Genomic DNA, 22,481 nt, shown 5'->3' with positions numbered 1-22,481 from the left:
ACACTTAACTATCCATTCGACCGTTTTCTCTTGTTAAGACAAATGCATTCTTTTTTACATGCAGTGTAAAATATCGCCCAATATATTTACTTTTATATCTTAACTTAAGATTCTACTTTATATTATTCGAATGTGATGAGAAATCATCTTTATATATTCGTAATAGCAGCACAACTAATTCTTCTGCAACCGTTTTCTACTGTCGGTGTAAGGTTTCCTTTTGCAGACTTGTAATAAATTTATAATGGTATTTCAGCACCTTTGTTGGGTAGTCTCTGTTTAGCTACCATAATCTGAATTAATTTGTTGTATAAAAGTCCAGTGACGGTTCCTTGTTTAGGTTCGGGAAGATGTCCACGCCCTCCCTCCCTCCCTCCCTCGGCCACACTCGAGAGTGTTGAAGGTGACAGGCCACAAGGATGTCTGTATTGTATGATCATTAATTCGTTTGAGTTTAATTTTGTTAAGTGTTCCGTGCACTTTATTTTATATAATACATTTGGAAGAAGATTTTGTCAACGTATCTTTCTGTAATGAAAAAAGTTCATGAGGTCATGAATACTCACTGACAAGACGGCTGCTGTTACCGCGTTAGATGACTCGGTTTTAATTTACTTAGTCAAATGATTTGGTTTATATATCCATTACTAATAATGGCTCGAGAAAGATCAAGACTTATCGATTAACTTGGAACCACTAGTGGTTTGACTGTAATCAAAGAAAGTGTTGACGACAGGTGAAATGCACTCTCTCTCTCACTCATTAGGTCCCAGTTTATTTTATTAGATGTTTATTCTAACAGATAATATACGTCAACACAATGAAGCCGAACACTTACGGATTTCTGTAGTGTACATTGATGGCGTGAGAGGCAGCTATTTGGGTGACACTAGGCACGCTTGCAGGACACCAAGCCAATTGTACTGTTTCCATGTACGATATATTTGTACACTTTTATAGATTCTCTCTTCGGAAGAAACAATTTTAATCAAGAACTACGTAATCTGATACTATTGCAAAATGAGTAGAGTACTGTTCTTACGCAATTAATTTGTTGACTCAAAATAGGCTTGATTTCCAAGAAAATTAAAGTTGAGTGTAACATTATGACCCAGGTTTAGTGTAGCGGGTTTTGGCATCACTGAAGCCGGGGTCCAGCAGAGCGCTGAACCCCTGATCAATAGTTACTTCCGCGCTCTCTGTGTGCGTATGGTGAGGTCCGGGAATGCGTATTATTGGATTTGTTTATGCGTACAATTGGGTTTGTGTAAGTCAGGGTGTGTACCTACTGCTAGATTTAAGTGTAATTTGTGTGATTCATTATGATAGTCAAAGCAATTTATTATTATTTAAACGTTATAATTAGAACACTACTGCAACGTTTTTCCCGTAGGGCAGAAGTTTGGTTCCAATAACGTTTCATTAAACTCATTAAAGCAAAGTTCCAGAAACGTGGAGATAAAACTTATGCACACAACTATGTCTAATATTAACCTAAAGTAACGGTAACATAACATAATAACCCTAACCAAACAATATTAACCTAACACAACCTTAAATCATTCACTGATAATAACTTGACTATACTGTACTGTGATAATTGTTTATTCTTTTTTTCATAATAGAGATTATTATTTGTGTGGTAGATTTAGGAGCGTAAATGAAAGCATATGTTCACTGTAAATAATTTAACCATGACTAGAAAAGTAGAAGGAAATGAATACTACAGTTGTTGTAGTTTGACCTGGGGACGATACGACACATCCAACAGTGCTGAGAAACACCACGGTTGACACTCACTAGCCAGATGTACTGCTGTAGAAGTGAGGTTAGAGCTACAAGTAATAATAACTGTGGTTGATGTGACTGTAAGGTAGGTGATCACTGGTTATAATGATAGACTGCTACTGGTATTAGGAGACTGGTGGGAGAGGAGTATTTCTCATTCCAACATGAAAAAGAAACACCACCCACACACACACACCACTATTCAACTGTTTAATGACCTGTGAGTAGTATTTTTTTAAGGGACAGTCAAACTGTGGCTATTTCATTTAATGTATGGTAGTGTTTCAGTATGTGTGTGTGTGTGTGTGACATTCCGCATGAAAAATAGTGTTTTTGCTTAATTTTCCGCCTATTATCAAGTTTTATATGTTGATAACCACAAGGAAAGAAGAAAACACCAAGTTCCCAAGCGCTTTCATGTAATTCACATCTTCAGGGGTGAGTACAGACTGTACTCACCCCTGAAGATGTGAATTACACGAAAGCGCTTGGGAACTTGGTGTTTTCTTCTTTCCTTGTGGTTATCAGCATATACCTAGATCACGCGCACCTACAGTGATTTACTTGCATATATATGTAAGAGTTAATGTTTTCATGGGATTAGGCACCTCGGTCCTGCCCTGAATATATTATGTTGGCAAGAGGATAAAGTGAAGCACAGTGAAGTAAAGCACAAGCTCATTAAGTAGTATTACAACCAGAGAACCCGATATAAAAAGCCTACCCCGGAATACACTTAAATTACGCAAATATAAACATAAATCACCAAAATTAACCAAGAAATTAACTACTTTTTAAGGTATCACAGGAGAAGAACATTTAAAAACCCCGCCATTGGGGTAGTTTAAAAGTAACATATTTTGAAATTTAATTAAACTAGCAACTTAAATGTTATAGATGAAAGGTCAATATTACATAAATTATGGATATTTATGTATTTAATTTATTTTAAAATTATCATCAGCAATTCATTTTAATTAAATAAAACTATGAGAAAGTACAAGGCCTTGGTGCGGCGGTTTGTTTTGGTCCCACAATCCTCAGCGTTCTTCTCCCATCAGCTGCGAAGGTGAGGAACGAGCTGCTCCACTCCTTTACACCTTTCTCTCTTTTTTAACCATAAGTAACTCAATTGCTCCTCAAATACAGGGTTCAATATATTTTTAAACACTAGTAGTAGTGGATAGTTGACATATATTTGTTGTATCTTAACCCTGTGAGAGGATGATGAGTGATATAATACAGGACACAGGTTTTCAGAGAGGAACGTTATCATTCTTGGGTTGTTTTTATTCTGTTTGATTTTAAATTGACGGTAGAGTATAATTAATTATGATAAATATTACCTTCAATGTTGACAAAATTGACAGGTAGATAGATTTAATGAAAGTAAAGGTGAAATACGGTAGAAAAGGTGATTAAGAGGTAGTTGTCCACATGTATCCCCGTAATGTTAGGTTTAGGCCTATGGTCCCTTATCAAACATTGAGGATGAAAACAAATTAATAATGAACTGGGTAATAGTTTATGACGTTTAAGCCCCTTCGCAAACATCTAATGGGAAGGAATTATTCTTAATGTATCTAGGAGTTTCTCTGCCCTGACCACCCTGGTGCTAGACGGTGTATCCATAGGTTGTCTGGGATGCTGCCCAACACTACTGCCTTATAATGAATACCAGTGATGAAATGAACCATGTCAAACTACCTAACTAACCAAGGTTGTTAGGTTTATTCGTTTTGTCTGATGTATAATGTAGCAGTAACTAAGAAAGTTTGTGGATGACACCAAAATAGGGCGGCAAATTAATTCAGGGCAGGATGCAAATGCATTACAGGAGGATCTAAATAAACTGCAGGAGTGGTCTGAAAAATGGCAAATGAAATTCAACACCAGCAAGTGCAGCGTACTTAATGTATACAGCCTTAACATCAACCTAGAGCAGTCGACTTGTGAAAGAGACCTAGGGGTACTTGTAAGCCCGGACCTACGGCCTAAAAAACAGTGCGTTAATGTTCGAAATAAGGCAAACAGAGTATTGGGTTTTATATCTAGAAGTGTAAGTAACAAGAGTGCAGAGGTCTTATTGCAACTATATCTTGCGCTAGTTAGGCCACACCTCGATTATGCGGTTCAGTTCTGGTGCCCCTATTATAGAATGGATATAAATTCACTAGAGTCGGTGCAGCGAAGAATGACCAAAATGATTCCGGGACTTAGAAACCTTCCATATCAGGATAGGTTAAAGAAACTTAACTTGCATTCCCTAGAAAGACGAAGAGTGCGGGGAGATATGATAGAAGTATTTAAGTGGGTGAAAGGAATCAATAAAGGAGATATAGATAAAGTTCTTATAATATCCGAGCAGGATAGGACTCGGAGCAACGGATTTAAGTTGGATAAGTTTAGGTTTAGGAGGGAGATAGGAAGGAACTGGTTCACAAATAGGGTGGTGGACGAGTGGAACAAGCTTAGCAACTTTGTAGTACAGTAAGTGCTGGAACTCTGGAAAGTTTCAAAAGGAGGCTAGATAGATTCATGGATGATAGAGAGTGGTAGTAACTCTCGACAGGAGCTGCCATGCACAGGCCAACCGGCCTATTGCAGACTCCTTATTTTCTTATGTTCTAAGTCTAGTGGGTAGCTGTGCTGTATGCTTTGGATGGAAAAGTTTTAAAAGTATTTTCAACCAATTTGTCTCGTGATGTTTTATTCTATTTTAATATTGAAAACCAACCAAACCTAAAATTAATAACTTAATTAGCAGTGTGGGGTCCAGGAACTGGCTCGAGAGGCTGAAGTCTAAACCTGTTGGTTGAAAATGCAAAAATACCAAACGTGAATTCTGTAATTATTCGGATCGTGACTGTTTGCCGTTTTTTCATTAAAAATGGGTTTACAAATACCCAGTTTTTACTTATTTTATTATAGGATACTGGATTATGTGAGGAAAAAAATGAAATCGTGTGCGAACCTAACAAATCCTAACCTAACCTTTTTCTTAACTTGCCTATATCTATATTTAGAAAATACGTATTTACACAAGAAAATTAATAGAACTGAAAGTAATCAATGTAAAAAACTGTAAAAAAAACACCCACCATAATTACTGATCTTGATGGTTATTTGAAGGAATGGCCTTATATTTCCTGCACTAATGCATGCTGAATGAGTTATGACCATGATTTGTGTAAGTCGGTAGGGCTTTGAAGATGTGGGGTTAAAACAAACAAAAAGCCATTGAAAGTCTGACCTAACCTTTCCTAATCTGTGATAGTCCTCCTAGTCTTATAAATAAATACCTGCCTTACATGAGGGAGGTGAAGTAACTTATAACAGGAAATGATGGAGAATTGCATTGATGTTTTTGTTGCACTTGAAACAAATATCTTGCAAAATATAGCCAATAATGTTCCTTGTTATTTCTTGTAGGGTACCCAACTTTTAATGCCCTTCCAAAGTTTGACCATTGTTTTGTATATGAATGCCAGTCTATGGATCCACAAAATGTACACTGATTCACCATTTTGTGTGTAAGAGTTAACCAAGTGTATTATATACCCTCTATAAATGATATTCCCAGGGTTTACAAGACGTTGAATTAAGATAAACAAGTTTCAGCGCTCCGGTCACGTACAGGTATAATAAAAAAATATATATATATATATATATTTTTGTCTCTTGCCTCCATGTCATCTAATTCCCAAACTCCTCTGACCACCGTGGTAGCTACAGTATATTGATTTCCCGAATTTACTTTCAACTTCCACAACAATACCAGGCCTTCCAATTTGTTCTTGGTCACCTAACAAGTTCTTCCAAGGCATTAGGCATAAATACAGAAATAAAAAAATAATACCAAAGAGTATATATGTTGTGTTGTCAAAGTAAGAGAAACAATTGAGACGCTGCAATTGTGTATAAAGAGGCAGAAAGTCTGTCAGATCCGCAACCTGGGACGTCACAATTTAGGTAAAGAAAGAGGGAGATGTGAACTTGTGTAAAAACAAAGACCCTTATTGGTGGTTATGTCTCTGCTTTGTGTAAAGAAGCTTGCCAATGACCTCTACACAATATCAATAAATTTTGCAGTTGTAGGATGTTTCCATGTTTGTTGCCCTTAAAGTAAAAGGGGTTATATTTACTCCTCAGATGCAGATCTTCGTGAAGACCCTAACGGGTAAAACCATCACCCTTGAGGTGGAACCCTCGGACACTATTGAAAATGTGAAGGCCAAGATCCAAGATAAGGAAGGTCAGTTTGGTTCAGTGCTTTGTAGTACAGTATCCATACACAGTGCAGTGAAACCCTGATGTAACAGACATACTTTTCCATATAATTTGTTGGGGGGGGGGGGGCTTCACATCTAACGGACACTCAATATAATGGGCTTTCATCTCTGTATAGATTGCTAGCTCTTAATTATTTTTAAGCTTATATATATATATAAAATGGGTGGGAGGTATGTAATATGTTTGGTTTTAGTGCATATAGGGCATATTATGCAGCCTACCTTTCACTTAAAAGTACAGTACTTTATCTATGTAGGTAATGTATAAAGTGTTCCTAACTTATGTGATCTCGACAGGTATTCCTCCCGATCAACAGCGACTCATCTTCGCCGGAAAGCAGCTTGAAGATGGACGCACTCTCTCAGATTACAACATCCAGAAGGGTATGTCTAGCTTGTGTGTTTTGTGAAGTGAGCGGGTAGTTTATGTAATGTAATATTTATTATACCTACATCGGTCACATCTGTACCAGCAGTCCTCGAGTTACGACACCCACACTCGAGGAACACGTCCCGGTACAGTGTTTAAGTAATTTGTTACGTAATGGATATTATTGTTATTAAACATAAATTCTGAGTAAATTTTACCTCAATCTAGAGAACACGTGTCAAAGATATCAAACTTGAATAACTTGTTCATGCCTTTTTGTGTATGTATAAAAAATTATTAATCTTTTAAAATATATCTACAGAGTCGACTCTCCATTTGGTTTTGCGTCTGCGTGGTGGTGTAATTGAGCCTTCCTTGAAGCTTCTGGCAGAGAAGTACAACTGCAATAAAATGATCTGTCGCAAGTGTTACGCTCGTCTCCATCCAAGGTGGGAGCAACACGCTATAGATGGGTTTTATAAGATGGCTTTCTCTTTTTTGACTAAAATAGAGATTTCAGGTACAGGATGTGTATTTGCTCAATTCATGAATACTGTATCCTTATTCCTTAACCCTTTCACTGCGATTCCCGCCCTTTATAATTTTATTCTGGCTTCTGCCAAACTTTTATTCAGCTTAGGGAAACCACCAACGGCCATAGGCTGTTGAAAGCGAGAATATAATTAAACAAAAATTAGTGTGAAGAAGTTGGGTAAGGAGTACAGTTATGAACTGTATTGTATTGTCCTTTTCTTCAAAATAAGAAAGGTTAATACTTAAGGGGAAAACAAGGCTTGAGATTCCCTATGAACTTTTGTTCACAGGAAAGGAGTTCAAGTAATGATTAAGAAATATATAGAGTGAAGAAGTTAGGGAAGTGTATGGAAGTTCAGTCAACTCTAGTTTTTTTTTAAAGACAACAGATATGTGTACTGTACTCCTTCCCCCCCCCCCCATGACCGACCGCCTTAATGCAGGAATAATGCCACTATATACATTTAGTTAGATGCTGGTGGATCTCCTTCAAACCAGTGAGTTCTTGGTGTGGCTAATTTTTAATCTCCAGAGACCCCTTTCATATTATCTACTTCTAGCTCGGCCTGTCAAATATCCTTAACTTGGGAGAGTTGTAATTTCGTTTTTGTGAATTCTAGTCTTATTATGATAGTAAGTACAGTACAGCAGTCAATAGACATGATAGTTTGTTTGGTAGAGAACATTTGGATATGTCTGGTAGTAATGGCTTTTTTATTTTTTCCTGTGCATGATGAGCTACTGGAAGGTTCCCTCTTCTGAGGTGTTTTACCCGACACAAAACTATGCTGTGAAATTTCCATCTGAGGTTAGGATTTTGTTGAACTTTGTTATCGATATTTCCAATGGTTTTTATCAGCTCTCGTTTAATTTCAGAGCCACAAACTGCCGTAAGAAGAAGTGTGGACACACCTCCAACATTCGCCCCAAGAAGAAGATCAAGGGTTAAATTTTGTGTTGATAGAGTTTATTACTCATTAAAAAAAAGTGGAGATGAAATACTATTAATTTTGTGGTTGAATTATCAAATAAAGGAAGTAAGTCTCCAATACAGTAATTTGTTTTAATTCATTGACCTTGTTAAGAATGTATGAAAGATAAGTTACATTTTAACTGAAAGAAAGACATAAGTAAGGAGATCAGATAAATGGAACTACTGTAATTAATGTGGCAGACAAATAAATCTAGAACAGAGTATAATATAAACTAGTACTGTGCAGTAACTTTGGAACACTGAAGTTTAAATGACAACATACAGCACAGTTTTCTAATACATCATGGAGACTGGTTTATGGTCAGTTTACACTTGTGCAGGTTAGCTGTGATTACATGATGGCAGCTCTCCATGTAGTAGTCCCTTTCAAGTCTGTTTTGGGGTTTTTAATGTAAACCTCATAACCTCTCCTCCGCGCATTCAAACATGCATCACTTGACCCAGCAACCCTTGGTATTGTTTTTTGTTAATTTTCCCAAAATAAGTATGAGAAAGTACTGTACATGTGCCAGTATGTTATGAAATGCTTAAATTAATGGATAATAAGTAAAACAAATTCTAATAAAAGCTCTTCTGTTATATTTAGTGAAGAAACATTATGCAGTAGTCTGACCTGACCCGACCCCTCCACTATGAGAGTGCTGACTGGGTTACCTGTCCTCCAGAAAATTTAGAGGCACATCTACAACTGTGTACTGTAGTGTTTACAGTACTGTATCTGAAACAATACCTGTTTCATTGTACAGCTGATATTAAACTTTAAGGTGGAACCCCAAACCAGAGGAAAGATATAGTACAATACTGTATAGGTATACCTATACAGTATCTTGTAAGACATAAGAACATAAGAATGGAGGAAACTGCAGCAGGCCTATTGGCCCATACTGGGCAGTCCTATTTACACCCAACCCCTATTGCTCATATAAGCATCCAACCTATGTTTGAAGCTATTCAGCGTATTTGAGTTAATGATGATATTTGGTACCTTGTTCCATTCATCCACTACTCTGTTTCCAAACCAGTGTTTACCTATTTCACGCCTAAATCTAAATTTGTCTAATTTAAAACCATTGTTACGAGTTCGCTCCTGGTTGGATAGTTTGAGTACCTTTGTTAGCCCTGACTTCCACTTATACACCTCTATCAGGTCTCTCGAGGGAGTGCAAATTAAGATGCTTTAACCTGTCTCTATACTCAAGGTTCCTAATGCCCAGGATTAGTCTTGTCATTCTCCTCTGAATTCTTTCCAATGATTCTATGTCCATTCTGTAATACGGTGACCAGAACTGAACTGCGTAATCCAGGTGTGGTCTGACAAGAGCAAGATACAGTTTTAGGATGACCTCGCTAGTCTTGTAACTAACACTCCTTTGTATGAACCCAAGTACTTTATTAGCCTTGTTATGAGCAAAAACACATTGTTTACTTGGCTTAAGGTTCCTACTTATCATTACTCCTAAATCTCTCTCGCAGTCGGATTTCTCTATGGCATCATTGTTCATCTGGTATCTGGTTTCCCTGTTTACATCTCCTATACTGAGTAATTTACATTTGTCCACGTTGAATTTCATCTGCCATTTTTCAGACCATTCGAAAAATTTGTTTAGATCTTCCTGTAGTTTTGCTGAGTCCTCGTCAGATTTAATAACACGTCCTATTTTAGTGTCATCAGCAAATTTACTTATATTGCTGTCTATGCCGATATCTATGTCGTTTATGTATATAATAAATAATAATGGTCCAAGTACTGAGCCTTGGGGAACTCCACTTGTGACGTTGCTCCAATGGGACTTAGTGCCGTTAATGCTCACTCGCTGTTTCCTGTCCTGTAACCACGCCCTAATCCATTTAAGGATGTTACCTTTGATGCCATGAGCTTCTACCTTTCTAATTAGTCTTTCGTGGGGGACTCTGTCGAAGGCTTTGCTAAAGTCGAGATATACCACATCATAATTGTGCCCCTCGTCCACCGATTCGAAAACTGATGAAAAGAATGTTAATAGATTAGTTAGACAAGAACGTCCGCTTGTGAAGCCATGCTGGGAATCATTGATCAATCGGTGCTTCTCCAGGTGATTTCGAATAGAGTTTGAAATAATTGCTTCCAGTAATTTGCCTACTACTGATGTTAGACTGATTGGGCGGTAGTTAGAGGATAGTGATCTATCCCCCTTCTTGAAAATCGGTATTACATTCGCTATCCTCCAGGATTCTGGTACTACACCTGTTTTTAAGGACATGTTAAACAACTTTGCTAAGGGCATACTAAGCTCTTCCTTACATTCCTTTAATACTCTGGCAAATATCTCATCGGGACCAGGTGCCTTATTAGGCTTTAGTTTGTCTATTTGCTTACTAACATCGTTACTAGTCACTACTATCTCACTTAATTTGTTTTCTTCACTCTCTCTGAATAGAGTCGGTGCCTCGGGTATCATTTTTAAATTTTCGGTGATGAAAACTGTTGAAAAATATTTATTCAAATTATTGCTCATTTCTCCGTCGTTATCAGTGAGCTCGCCGGTATCTGACTGTATTGGTCCAATCTTTTCTCGTGTTTTACTGTACAGTAGTTAGTTATAACAACAATTGGCTGAGCATATCTGGGAAATGCCTTGTCAATACTAATGTGTGAGCTGTTGAGTGAAACACTTAGTGGCTTGAAGTGGAATGCCATACTCACTTTAGTTGACAAGACTGCAATGGATGGAGCAGAGGAAAACATAGCCCAGTACCAAGGTGTTTACATTGAGTGGAACATAGTACAGTAGTATGAAGTCCTAAGCTGACTTTTAGAAGTAAAAATAGTGGCAGACTTAGTAAATGTCTCTTGTAACATGATATAGGGAAGGGTAAGAGGCAGACTTTGGGTTAAAGATCATGGTTACCAAAATTGATATCTATGAGACTACATGAGGGGCTACCTTGCCTTGGTCTGACTTTTCTGGTGAGTTGTAGTTAATAAGTTCCTGAGTGACCGTACACTGAGCCTTCGGCACTCAAGAGGCACGTGACTGGCCCTGCACTCAACTGCCTTCACTTTTGCCTTCCATAAAGTTGGGTACAGATACCCATCAACAGCTGGGTAGACATGAGACACCCCAGACATGAACCAACAACCATAAGTTGATTGCTGTAAAACTAACAAAGCCGCTATCCTTATGTACAACTGATAAACTAACAAAGTATTGTGATTTTGAAATTGAAACGACTACAGTATTGAGAGCAGAGCTGGAGTGTAACAAACCAGAATGCTGTTCCGGTTATCTATTTTTTTATAAAATCGTTCCTGCTGTTAGAACTACTTTAGCAGATGGTGATCCTGCTTCTACATTTAAATTTTTACACAATAAGGCAGTGATATAGGTAGTGTGAAGATCTACATAGGGGTGAAAGTAGCACTACAGTAGAAGTAGTGAACAGATAGCAAGAAATACTGGTGCTATAAAAACAAATAACACCATTTCCCACATTCTTACCATTGTAATTTGTACAGCATTGGACTAAAAATGGGATATCAAACCTGACTGTACCACTTGGTAATTACTTACAAAAAGATCAAGAGTAATTTTTTTAGATTTCATGTGCAAAGCTGACAAATCTGCTGACACCTTCACAGAGTGAGCGTTGTCAGCTTCCACCAAATGGCTAGTCTGCTGTATTCAAATTGTATCTTTAGTAAACTCTAATTAGCACTTGTAACAAAAAATAAGTAGGTAAGCTTTATCTACTTACTAACACTGAGGACTGCATGACATGGCCAAAAAAACCTTCAGGAATTAGAGGTGCAGCAGTAATCTCTAAAGTTGTATGCGTAGTACACACAGGAACCACCTGATGAGTGGGAAGGAGCAACTTGGAGTAGATGTCTGACAACCATCAAGGATAACTCAACCTTGTTTACTAAAGGGAACGCCTGTGCTGTTACTCTCCTGTGAGGGTGATGGCTGTTAGGGAAGACACACTAATACTAACATTAAAGTCAGGTCACTTTAACACAGTTGTGTACAGTACTGAAGAGGGATGGGGGTATTAATGGAGATAGATCTCATAGTGATGATTACATCATATCTGTACATTTTCTGATTTGGTCACATAAATCATTAATGCAGGTATATACAGAACTGTACATATGCATAAACTCCTAATCTGAGAATAATGTACAATAACATTTACATATAGGTACAGATATTCTGATTTTCATCTTACATCATTCTGCACCCAAGGAAGAGTCTGGATGAACATGAAGGTCTGGCTGAACCTTAACAGGTCTTCCCAGATATAATAAGATTCCAATACCCAAGATATTCAACGACATCATACATATTACTGTCCGCCAGCCTCCCGCTCTCTCAACCCAGCCGCGGCTGTTGTACTGAAATTGTCTGAACCTGAAATGTTAAAAGAAATATCCTTAATACAGATGTTTGTATTTAACTATCAATATGGTCATTTTTGTCAAGACAAAAAAAGTGAAATATGGTAAAGGCAAGTGAGGTGCAAAATTTATTAAAAAAAAATATATACATGTACTGTATATATTTTTCATTTAACTGAAGCTTTCACTATGACATAGACACTGATTTTACCATAAGACTAAAATACCAATTATACAATAATAAAACTTACTTTATGAACACAACACTATACTAAACAAGTTACAAACCTGAAGTGTTTGAGCCAAGGAAGAGGCATGTGTTGACTGTTGTGCTGTTGTTCGTACTGGCGTCGGCGTCCATACAACTCCGAGAACTTTTCCCGTACCTCAGTTGCCAATTCTAAGTTACATGTAAGAATAAGATAAATACAGGTATTGAATTACAGTTTAATCCCCCATATAATGGACGCCCCTCAACTTATAATCAGTGAGACAGGGTTTCACATTTAATGGACCCTCGATATATTGGACTTTTACCTTCATATAGTTCTTTAGATAGAGGTTTCACCGTACTAGGTCAATGTATGCACAGTACTTACTTTATGGACTACAGTAATAACATTATGAACATAAGGTAATGTTTAGTTCTTATGTTGTAAGAGTTATGTTTGTTCTCACTCACTGGGACAAGGCATGCACTGGCCAATTATCTGCCTGCACATAGGACAGAGTGTGTGGGTGGGATTTGGTCGCGCCAGGCGTCGCAGACAGGGCTCGCAGAATATGTGTCCACAGGGGCGGGCAACGAGAGGACTGTACAGCACGTCCAGACACACGGGACACTTTAGGTACTCAGGAGGTTGGTCTTCATCATCTGTGGTCACCTCGTCTCCTTCATCCTGTATACAATAACAACAACAACACTTTACTGCTACTTATAAGAATGTACTGTCAACTGCTAAAGTCCTCTCCCCATGAACCACAAACCCCGAGATTCAGGCTCACGATTCAGAAACGTTTATGGACAGAATAATGTATCAGTCTACTGCTTTGGGTTCACGGGTCTTAATTTCGAGGTTCGTGGTTCAATGGGAGAGGTGATTCGGACTAGTAGTTGACTGTACTTCATCCTGTCTCAGGCTTTTCACACACTGGTATGCTACAAAAGGTGTGTTACTATACCTTAATGAGGAAAACACTCATTATATATACAGTACAGTATGTGTGATTGTTATTATGTTGTGGAATACTCTTGATGGGTTTATGGTCGACTTATTCTGTGAACTGCAAAAAGTACAGCAATATTTAGATATATTGTACTGTATACCAATCACTTCCAACCAATTTTGAATAAGTAATAACAACTGCTTAATTATAATTCCATATTTACTTTATTCATATTCAGACTACAGTACCGTACAGTATTATCTATAGTCTCGTTACTAGTAACCAAGATACTATAAACCGTCTTACCCAAACAATCATGTACAGTAGTACTGTACCTTCGTCTAGCCATTACCTTCCTTACAGTACGTGTTTATAATATTATACTGTAAAGTCACTCAAAAACTATCTCTACTTGGGGTCATCGATGAATTTCAGAATGAACACTGCGACTCCTGTTGTCTCAGTAGGGCTGTCAAATCCTTTGCCCATTGTGTCATATTGTCTAGACAAAAGTTTGTAAAGATAGTTTTTTAAAGCAACTGTACAGTGATTCTTTAAATTATGATTTGTAAATCTTTGAGATGTTACTTTGTAGCTTGTACAGACTACCCAGAACCCCAAACAAGGCAAGTGTAATAACAAGAACTGTCTGGCTACAGGGAAAATGCTGTTAACTAAGTACTGTACTGTACAGTGCAACCTCCATATAACAGACTTCTCTCTTCATATAATCTGTGAGGGGCGGCGGCTCATATCTCACGGAACTTCGATATAGTGGTCATTCATCTCTTTATAGTTCATGACGTAGACAGAGGTTTCACATCTCACTGAACTTCAATATAACACTTTCATCTCTGTACAGTCCGTTAATAGAGGTTTCACTGTACTGTATTGTATATACTACAGTAATAAATAAAACTGTATCCATATAAAACGAATTATAGCGTGTTTACTAATGCCTCAGCTCAGGTATTATAACTGTACCTCAGTTAGTTCTTCTTCAGCTAACACTTGGAATCGTGATGATGACACAAGCAACTCTTCATCAGTGGAGGCGCTCGTTACTGTTGTGTGATCATTTTCAGTTTCCTCTCTGGCCTTACAACGTCTACGTCTTGTACTATGTCGTCCCGATTCTCTTGCTTCACCACTTTTATATATTCCTTTTTTTGACTTTGAGGAAGTATCACTTAAATCTGTTTTGAAAATGTGAATGCTAATTAATATGTTAAACTCCAATTTATTATGAGCAAACTCTTCACAAGGAATCTTATAATATGTACTGTTCACATACAATAATATATCACCTCACAGTTTACGATAATCTTGAAATGACATAAAACTGTGATTAAAATTCAAACAGCCAGCATGCTTGGCTTCCCAGCTCCACTCTTCACACTGAACTACTGTAGCAGGTACAGCATTATGCCTTGTTCAGGGAACAGAAGGATTCCTGGTAACTCATAATGGGATATCATGCTTCAGTCCTACATTCATGGCTCATGGTCCTTTGATGAGTAACCTGAAAGATCTAAAAACCAGTCACGAGAGTTAATGAAAGCGCTCCAGGCCAAACTAACAAAGTCAGTAACTCTTGTAATATAAACATTAAACTAAACTTACTTTTGGGGAGGTGAAGGTTGAGGCTGAAGACCACAACCCTTAATGGCGTTTATTAAAATTTCTCTTAAGATGACCATGCCACAGAAGGGGTTTACCCTCTATGATGCCTCACTTTGTAGTTTGGTTGAGTGATCTTAATTACTCAAGTATTGAATTTATAAATGTATGATTTGGATGAACAAGACTTAAGACATGTAAATGAAAATTAATGAGTTCCCTTTAAGATGCCTGCTAATGTTATACTATGATTTTACAGCATGACCTGGGCAAAGAGAGAGAGGGGCATTTGCTATTTTTAGAAGATGAGGCTGAGAAATAAAAACATTTACAGGTATGTCTAAACTTGGAAATCATCCAAAGGGAATTAGATTCTGATGATCTCTGTTAACTGCTGGTACAGTTTATTATCTACCTAAAACATTATATCTTTCCCCTGTAATTCATTCCACATTTCCAGAGGAATATTCCAGGAACCAAAAAGTTCACTTAGATTCGTATGGAAGTTGTTTATGGCCAAATATTAGTCTGCAGAGTTGTGTCTAAAGAGTGGCAATCTCGACCCTGGGGTAATACATCAATAGAGAATGATAAAGTTGGCGATGGATATTTTCCCCAACCACCAAAAACTGTATTGTTACCGTTAAACATAGCCTCATGAAAGGAAATATAAAGTATTGCAACTAATCCATTTTTTTTTTGCCTTAACTTCAAGACATCAACGTGCAAAAAGAATTTACTCAGAGAAATAACTTGAGGCTGAGACTAGCTTGCCAATAACTTCTGCAGTGTCTGTGAGAGACTCAACACCACACAGTTATGTCCCTGACGAGTAAACATAAATTCTGTATATTGGGAGTTGTTCTACCTTGATTATGGTACAGTACTCTAAGGCAAGTATAATATAATACTAAAATCTCTGTTTGTGTTAATCAGGACTTTTTTCAAGTTTACTACAAAACACATCACAGAAAGATTGAACTTCCTTTCTGTATGTCTTCCTCTTTTTTTGTATTGATTGATATAAGTTTAACCAATCATCCAGAGATAAGTTTTCTTTCAGATAACATCAACCTTAAGTCCAGAATGGTACACTATGAAGTGAAGTGATTGAAGTTGGTACATAGCCTTGACTAACTGCAAAGTATGTGGGTTTAATATTACAACTGACCAATAGAACTGTCTGCTATTACCCAATATCCCATTACACATTTACTCAATTTTTCTTTTCAACAACACCTACAGTACACCTCTCTCACTACCTGGATATACAGACATTCATTTTCACTACTGCTAAATGAACTTGTCCATCTACCTCAATAATACCAAAATGCTTCAATACAACTTTTTCATCTCCTTATAAACATCTATCTGCAGGTAAACCTCTATTTAACGTACTATATTGAGGGAAAAATGAGTTATATCGAGGGTCCATTACGTGTGAAAACTTCATCAAACGGATTATATGGAGAGAGAATTCCGTTATATGGAGGTTTCACTGTATTGAACTTGCTACCTTCATATAATTTCCTCACATAACAAGTTCCTATTTTGAGGATGTGTCTTATGTTGGCTCATTCTTAAGCTTTCCAGACTGATGTTTATTATCCAAGGCTTTGTTCTGCTCTGAGAGCATGTGCTAGCTCTCAGTGGCTCACCATCCACATACACTGGACATAATGCAGTTAAGACACGATTCCAACAATCTGTCTACAACACGGATATAAAATGAATTGCCCAAAAATGACTAAAAGAATTTATTTTCAGCTACCATTACAGTCGGTACGAGGGGAAGGTTGCTCAGCCGGACAGTCCATCTTGTCACCAGAGAGATGGGTTGTAAGAGCCCCACTGTCAGTTGTATCATCACCAGGAGAACATGAAGATGTTGTGACCTCAAAGGGCAGTGTAGTGGCAGACAGAGCAACAGCACGGTCAGGAAATGACACAGGATTGGGTAATGCTTCTCCTACCTTCATCCAATCCACCTGTGAAAGAAAAAAATATGAGAATAATATACTGTATTCAACTGTATATAGAAATTGGTGACAAATCTATTATCATTCTTTTAAACTGTCATCCAATCGGTTGACGACCGACACGATTATGGTCTGATAGTTCCTGTACGTACATTGCACTAAGTTATATCATGAATTATCATAAGCAAAGCACAGAGTGTAAAAGGTAATAGCATGATTCTTGTATGCAATACGAAATTGCATTACATCATAAGACCCTTGTGTAATGGCAAAAGGAAAAACAAAAAGTGCCAACTCTTTGTTCTCCCCCAGATGTGAAATTACAGTTAGTGTACACTAAAGCATTATGAAATGTATTTGGACTATTTGGTAGTGATGGAGTCTGGTTGGTGACTGGAGGAGGAGTGTGGATGGTGACCACAGCATGAAGAGGTGTGAGCTGAGGTAAAGAAACAGGTAGTGTTATGATGTAAAGAAATCACAATGTGTGGAAAAGAAGTGCCTGAAGAGGGCTGACTGGGTCTGCTAAGGTGGTATAGACATAAAGATAACACGAATAATAATGTTGGCAAATGAAAGAATAATTCAGAGGCTGGATGGTAGGAGAGTGAGAACTACAATGAGTAAATGTTTTTAACTTGCCTTAGACCTCAGTATGTGAACCTGTGGTAGAACATGAGAGCCACAGGCACACTGGCTGCCTGATACAAAGTTGAATGATCCAATTCGAGCCTGACAGCCTGGACAATGTATCTTCCCTTTGGTCCAGGAACTCTGTAAATGATCAGTTCATATCAATACATAAAAAGTGGGGAATAATCTTGAAAACACATTTTATAATAAAGACAGTGAGGAGCCATCAATTAAAGATCCAGTACTGTACATGATAAAGGTTGCAAGGTTTTCCCAATGGAAGGCGATGTGTGACCAGAAGCTATCTAATGGCTACGCCACTCCCTGATGTCAACGCCTGCATAAATATTATGGATAGATACATTTTAGAGCGTGTACCAGCCCTGACATGAGACTTACCTCATTTATTACAGTAAGTATGAAGTCCGGGAAAGATTCCTCGGACAAATATAGGCAACTGTGATGGTCTACTGATGTACAGCCTCCACCATCAATATTTTCCTCTGAAAACATGTAAGAACACCATTAAAAACTTGGTTTAAAATTACAGTCACTCAAACAACAATCTTTACAAAATTGTGTTGAGAAAATATCACACAGTGGATAAAGCATTTTGACAACCCTGCCAAAATTAATCGACACCCCCCCCCGAGATAGTTTTTGAGTGACTGTACAATACGTTATACATCACCCAAATGTACTGATTTGAAAACTTAGTCAACAACCTTAAATATTTAAAAATTAATCAGTTATTCCAATGATTTCAAATCTTGTTACCCTTGTAAAGTTATCATTACGGCTTAATTAATTTTTAATTGCAATTTACGGAACAAAATCTCCATGTGGTATAATGAAAACAACAGAATATTATGTTATTCTTTTCTTAAATGAAATAAAACCTTTATTTAATGGCGAGGAAGGTCTGCTATAACAAGGGTTCATTAGATGTGAAACCTCTAATGAATGAACTATATAGAGATGAAAGTCTGTTATATCGAGGATCCATTAGATGTGAAACCCTCCACCTAACAGACTAATGGAGATAATTCTGTCAAATGGAGGTTACACAGTATCCAAAATGTTAGAAAAACCATTAAGTAAAACTGACGTGTATCATGGTAGTCCTGGCTGTGGGCGTCAAGAAGGCAAAATTCATCTTTAGACAGCAGCAGTTTGCGGCACTTCCTGCACCTCACCCGCTCACTCTCTGCCATGCTTCTAAATATACCTATAAGAAAAAGATGAAGTTAACAGTAAAACTTTAATTTTTATAAGTCCAATGTGGCAAAGAATTGACAATAAAGACGAAATGTGTTTTGGTGCAAGAACTGACTGTATTCTTGCATCCACAAAAAACGCTGTTTCAAGATACAGACTTTCCTCGACTTACGACGGGGTTCCGTCCCGACGACCAAGTCGTAAGTCGAAGAGGCAAAAATAATACAGCTCCTCCCAGACTTACGACCTACTCGACTTACGACCTGCCTCAGTCGTACCAAAAATTTTTCAAATTACGTTTTTTCGAGTCCCAACATCAGTAGAGAGAGAAAATTTTCGTTTGTAATTCCCTTTAAAATGGCTGGCAAGCGTAAAAGTGAGAGTTTTGTGGTGCTGAGAAGAAAAAGAGACACCCATTTTAGATTTTCTATGTACAGTATTATTTAAGCATTTTCGACTTAAGACCTGGATTTGGGTCTCTAACCCCGTCGTAAGTCGGGGAGGAGCTGTACATAGGAATTTCTAAAATGGGTGTCTCTTTTTCTTCTCGGCACCACAAAACTCTCACTTTTACACTTGCCAGCCATTTTAAAGGGAATTACAAACGAAAATTTTATCAGTACACGCGCGATCACTAATGTCGGGACTCGAAAATATGTAATGTGAAAAATATTTTTTACGACCATGGCCGTATGTCTGGTCTTTAATAGTCTGTGGTCTGTAATAGTCTGTGGTCTTTAATAGTCTGTGGTCTGTAATAGTCTGTGGTCTTTAATAGTCTGTGGTCTGTAATACTGAAAATTGGAAACCTACGGACAGCCAATGGACGAATATTAACCCAATTCCATAAATTATTTCTAATGCTATGTTCTTCACCTTTACTGTCCAATTTATAAAGAGCTGATATATATATAGTAAGTTCTTTCTGTTTAGTATACCGGGGAGGTTAGGTTAGGTTAGGTTAGGTTTGCATGGTTTGTTAGGTTAGGTTAGGTTAGGTTAGGTTAGGTTTGCATGGTTTGTTAGGTTAGGTTAGGTTAGGTTTGCTTGGTTTCTTAGGTTAGGTCTGTTCTTACCCGCTAATGTTAAGTAGCGTTTATTTTTAAAATATTAATTTTTTAACATCTTTCCACAAACTACAACAGTGTCCACTATAATATAACATTGAAAATCCGGCGTTTTTATAATTGTTCTCAATCAATTCGGTTGCGGGTTAGTCCTTCACCTCAACTACCTGGACAATAACTTTAAACTATCACCAAAAGCTGTGGTGCCTCTACCTCCAGACCTAAGGCTGTGACAGACTACACCAGTAACCAGGTAAAAACACTTTATTAAACATTTCCCTTAATAATGCTTTATAAGAGGCCAATACAAAACTGACCTCATTCACCTATCAACCAATTACCTTTGATTATATCTGCAGTTTACACACCTGTATCTCTTAATTACTGCACAAGGTCGAGTTTTATTTGAGCCTCGAGTCTGTGGTCCGAGGCCGAGGCCGAGTGTTATGTGTGACGTCATCGTCGTCAGTTGGATCCGGATCCCTGCCTCTCGGTCGTGACGTCATACACCCACTCTACACTAGTACATACAGTGCTGCATACTAGCCCACCAGGGGACAGGTCAATGACCCACATCGGAGCCTGGTGGCGAAAATATAATAATAATAATAATAATAATAATAATAATAATAATATAATAATAATAACAATAATAGACCCTGCTGCTGTAAGTCATCGTGACCAGGCCCCAGGTTGGTGATCTGTCTCTCTGCCTCATTAACACACAACTGTAGGTCTCAATTGTTTCTCTTACCTGGACAACACAACATACATAATGTATATCGTTTCTCACTCTTGATTTTTTTTTGTATTTATTTATGGTTATCATTATCATTATTTTGTTTTTATTAATTTGCTATTAATTTTATTAATTGTTGTAATAATAATAATACGAGATATTATTATTATTCATTATTATATTTTCGCCCCCCAGGTCCTGATGTGGGTCAGTGACCTGTGCCGGGTCAGACTAATTACCCAAATGTAGCCGCAATGAAGTCAAATGATGATCCTTCAAGAATAAATTGAACTGCCAATCACTTCTCGACTGGTATTTGGTGTCACAGTCACAAAAAATTGGTAAACTTAATTTAATCTGAGTTAATAGATCGAGTGCATGTACCTAACCTAACACACCTCAGATTAAATTAAGTTTACCAATTTTCTGTGACTTTATGACACCAAATAATAATCAAGAAGTGATTCACAGCCTGATTTATTCTTGTAGGATCATTATTTGACTTCATTGCGGCTACATTTGGGTAATTACTTGTTCCCTCGGTACATGCACGCGATCTATTAACTCAGATTTAAGTAAGTTTTCCAATTTTTTGTGACTTTGTGACACCAAAAACTAGTCGAGAAGTGATTGGCAGTCCGATTTATTCATGTAGGCCCATTATTTGACTTCATTGCGGCTACATTTGGGTAATTAGTCGGACCGCCTGTGCCCGGGTGGGCTAATCCCCGTAAAAAAATAAATACGTAAATAAAAAATAAATTAGGTTATGATTCGTTTTAGGTTGACCACGGAAGTTAATTTTCCTATTCATATATTTTGTTTCAATATTTTAACTGATATGACCTCCCCCAATTACCAACAATATTGATTGTTCAAAGTGGGCAGGGCTTTGAAGTAGAAGGAAAATGTGGGACAGAATATTAAAAGGAACACAAATAAACATTTTAAAACCTTACCTTACCTTTCCTAATTTAAAAAATCCTAAAAACATAGAAGCCTTACCTTAATCACATTTTCGGTGTTAAGTATGTGGTGTTTCCTGTGTTCAGATGAGGGACCCATAAACTCAAAAGCAGTTTTCAAGCTTTTTACAAGTTAGGAAAGGCTAGGTAAGATTTTTAAAGTTTTGTTTACTTTTACTTTTATCCTCTTTGCTACTGATCGGCTCATTAGCCGCTTGGACAGTCAGTCATGTCTCTGATAGGCGCTGTTGGCAGATACTGGGCATGCACTGTCTCCTGAATATATATGAACCTGCTCTAGTGTTGGTCAAGTCTGGCCTTGAATGAGCTCACACTCGGTGCCATCACAACACTCTTCAGCAGATTGTACCAAGAGTTCACAACTCTCACAACAAAAATTTGCCCTCACAGTTTTTTGGACTTGTGTCTTCTTCAACCTTGAGCTGTGACCTCTTGTGGGGCAGACGTCTGCTAGCTCCAGGTGTTCTTTTGAGTATTTTACATCTACTTATGATAGGTTTATGATTTATTACTACTTCAACGGCTTCGGACACAGTAGATGCGCTTCGCTGAACTTCCGTTTCTTGTAAACAAACTCGCAGGTAGACAACATACAAACTAATGGTGGTACCAATGGTAATTTGGATATAGACCACACAAGCAATTACGGTAATACTTCCAGCAATTTTTGAGGCTTTACTAAAATTTGTACAGTACAGTATTTATAGTACAGTACT

At 37.5% G+C, this 22,481-nt stretch overlaps 2 protein-coding genes across 5 annotated transcripts; one reads left to right on the top strand and one right to left on the bottom strand.

Annotated features, from left to right (window-relative positions):
• Positions 1–1,187: 1,187 nt before the first annotated feature.
• LOC121876203 (ubiquitin-60S ribosomal protein L40) lies at positions 1,188–8,037 on the top strand. 3 transcript variants are annotated; one of them, XM_042381175.1, is made up of 5 exons: positions 1,188–1,267; positions 5,941–6,043; positions 6,378–6,464; positions 6,773–6,899; positions 7,861–8,037. In XM_042381175.1, the coding sequence occupies exons 1-5, from the start codon at positions 1,226–1,228 to the stop codon at positions 7,931–7,933; spliced, it is 432 nt and encodes a 143-aa protein (XP_042237109.1). In that variant the 5' UTR covers positions 1,188–1,225; the 3' UTR covers positions 7,934–8,037. The 3 variants fall into 3 exon arrangements, with proteins under 3 accessions (XP_042237109.1, XP_042237111.1, XP_042237112.1); XM_042381177.1 differs by lacking the exon at positions 1,188–1,267 and adding an exon at positions 2,806–2,857; XM_042381178.1 differs by lacking the exon at positions 1,188–1,267 and adding an exon at positions 2,891–2,911.
• Positions 8,038–10,447: 2,410 nt separating this feature from the next.
• Positions 10,448–20,562, bottom strand: LOC121876174. 2 transcript variants are annotated; one of them, XM_042381130.1, is made up of 9 exons: positions 20,409–20,562; positions 18,864–18,983; positions 18,155–18,258; positions 17,765–17,896; positions 16,915–17,131; positions 14,508–14,719; positions 13,039–13,255; positions 12,645–12,756; positions 10,448–12,369 (listed from the first exon to the last, which is right to left on the bottom strand). In XM_042381130.1, the coding sequence occupies exons 2-9, from the start codon at positions 18,967–18,969 to the stop codon at positions 12,189–12,191; spliced, it is 1,281 nt and encodes a 426-aa protein (XP_042237064.1). In that variant the 5' UTR covers positions 18,970–18,983; positions 20,409–20,562; the 3' UTR covers positions 10,448–12,188. The 2 variants fall into 2 exon arrangements, with proteins under 2 accessions (XP_042237064.1, XP_042237063.1); XM_042381129.1 differs by having other exon boundaries at positions 20,382–20,550.
• Between the last annotated feature and the right edge of the window lie 1,919 nt (positions 20,563–22,481).

Source organism: Homarus americanus, unplaced genomic scaffold, assembly GCF_018991925.1.
Source record: "Homarus americanus isolate GMGI-L3 unplaced genomic scaffold, GMGI_Hamer_2.0 scaffold34921, whole genome shotgun sequence".
NCBI classification, from domain to species: Eukaryota; Metazoa; Arthropoda; class Malacostraca; order Decapoda; family Nephropidae; genus Homarus; species Homarus americanus.
The sequence above is the reverse complement of the archived record's forward strand: the minus strand, read 5'-3'. Positions and strand labels throughout refer to the sequence as shown.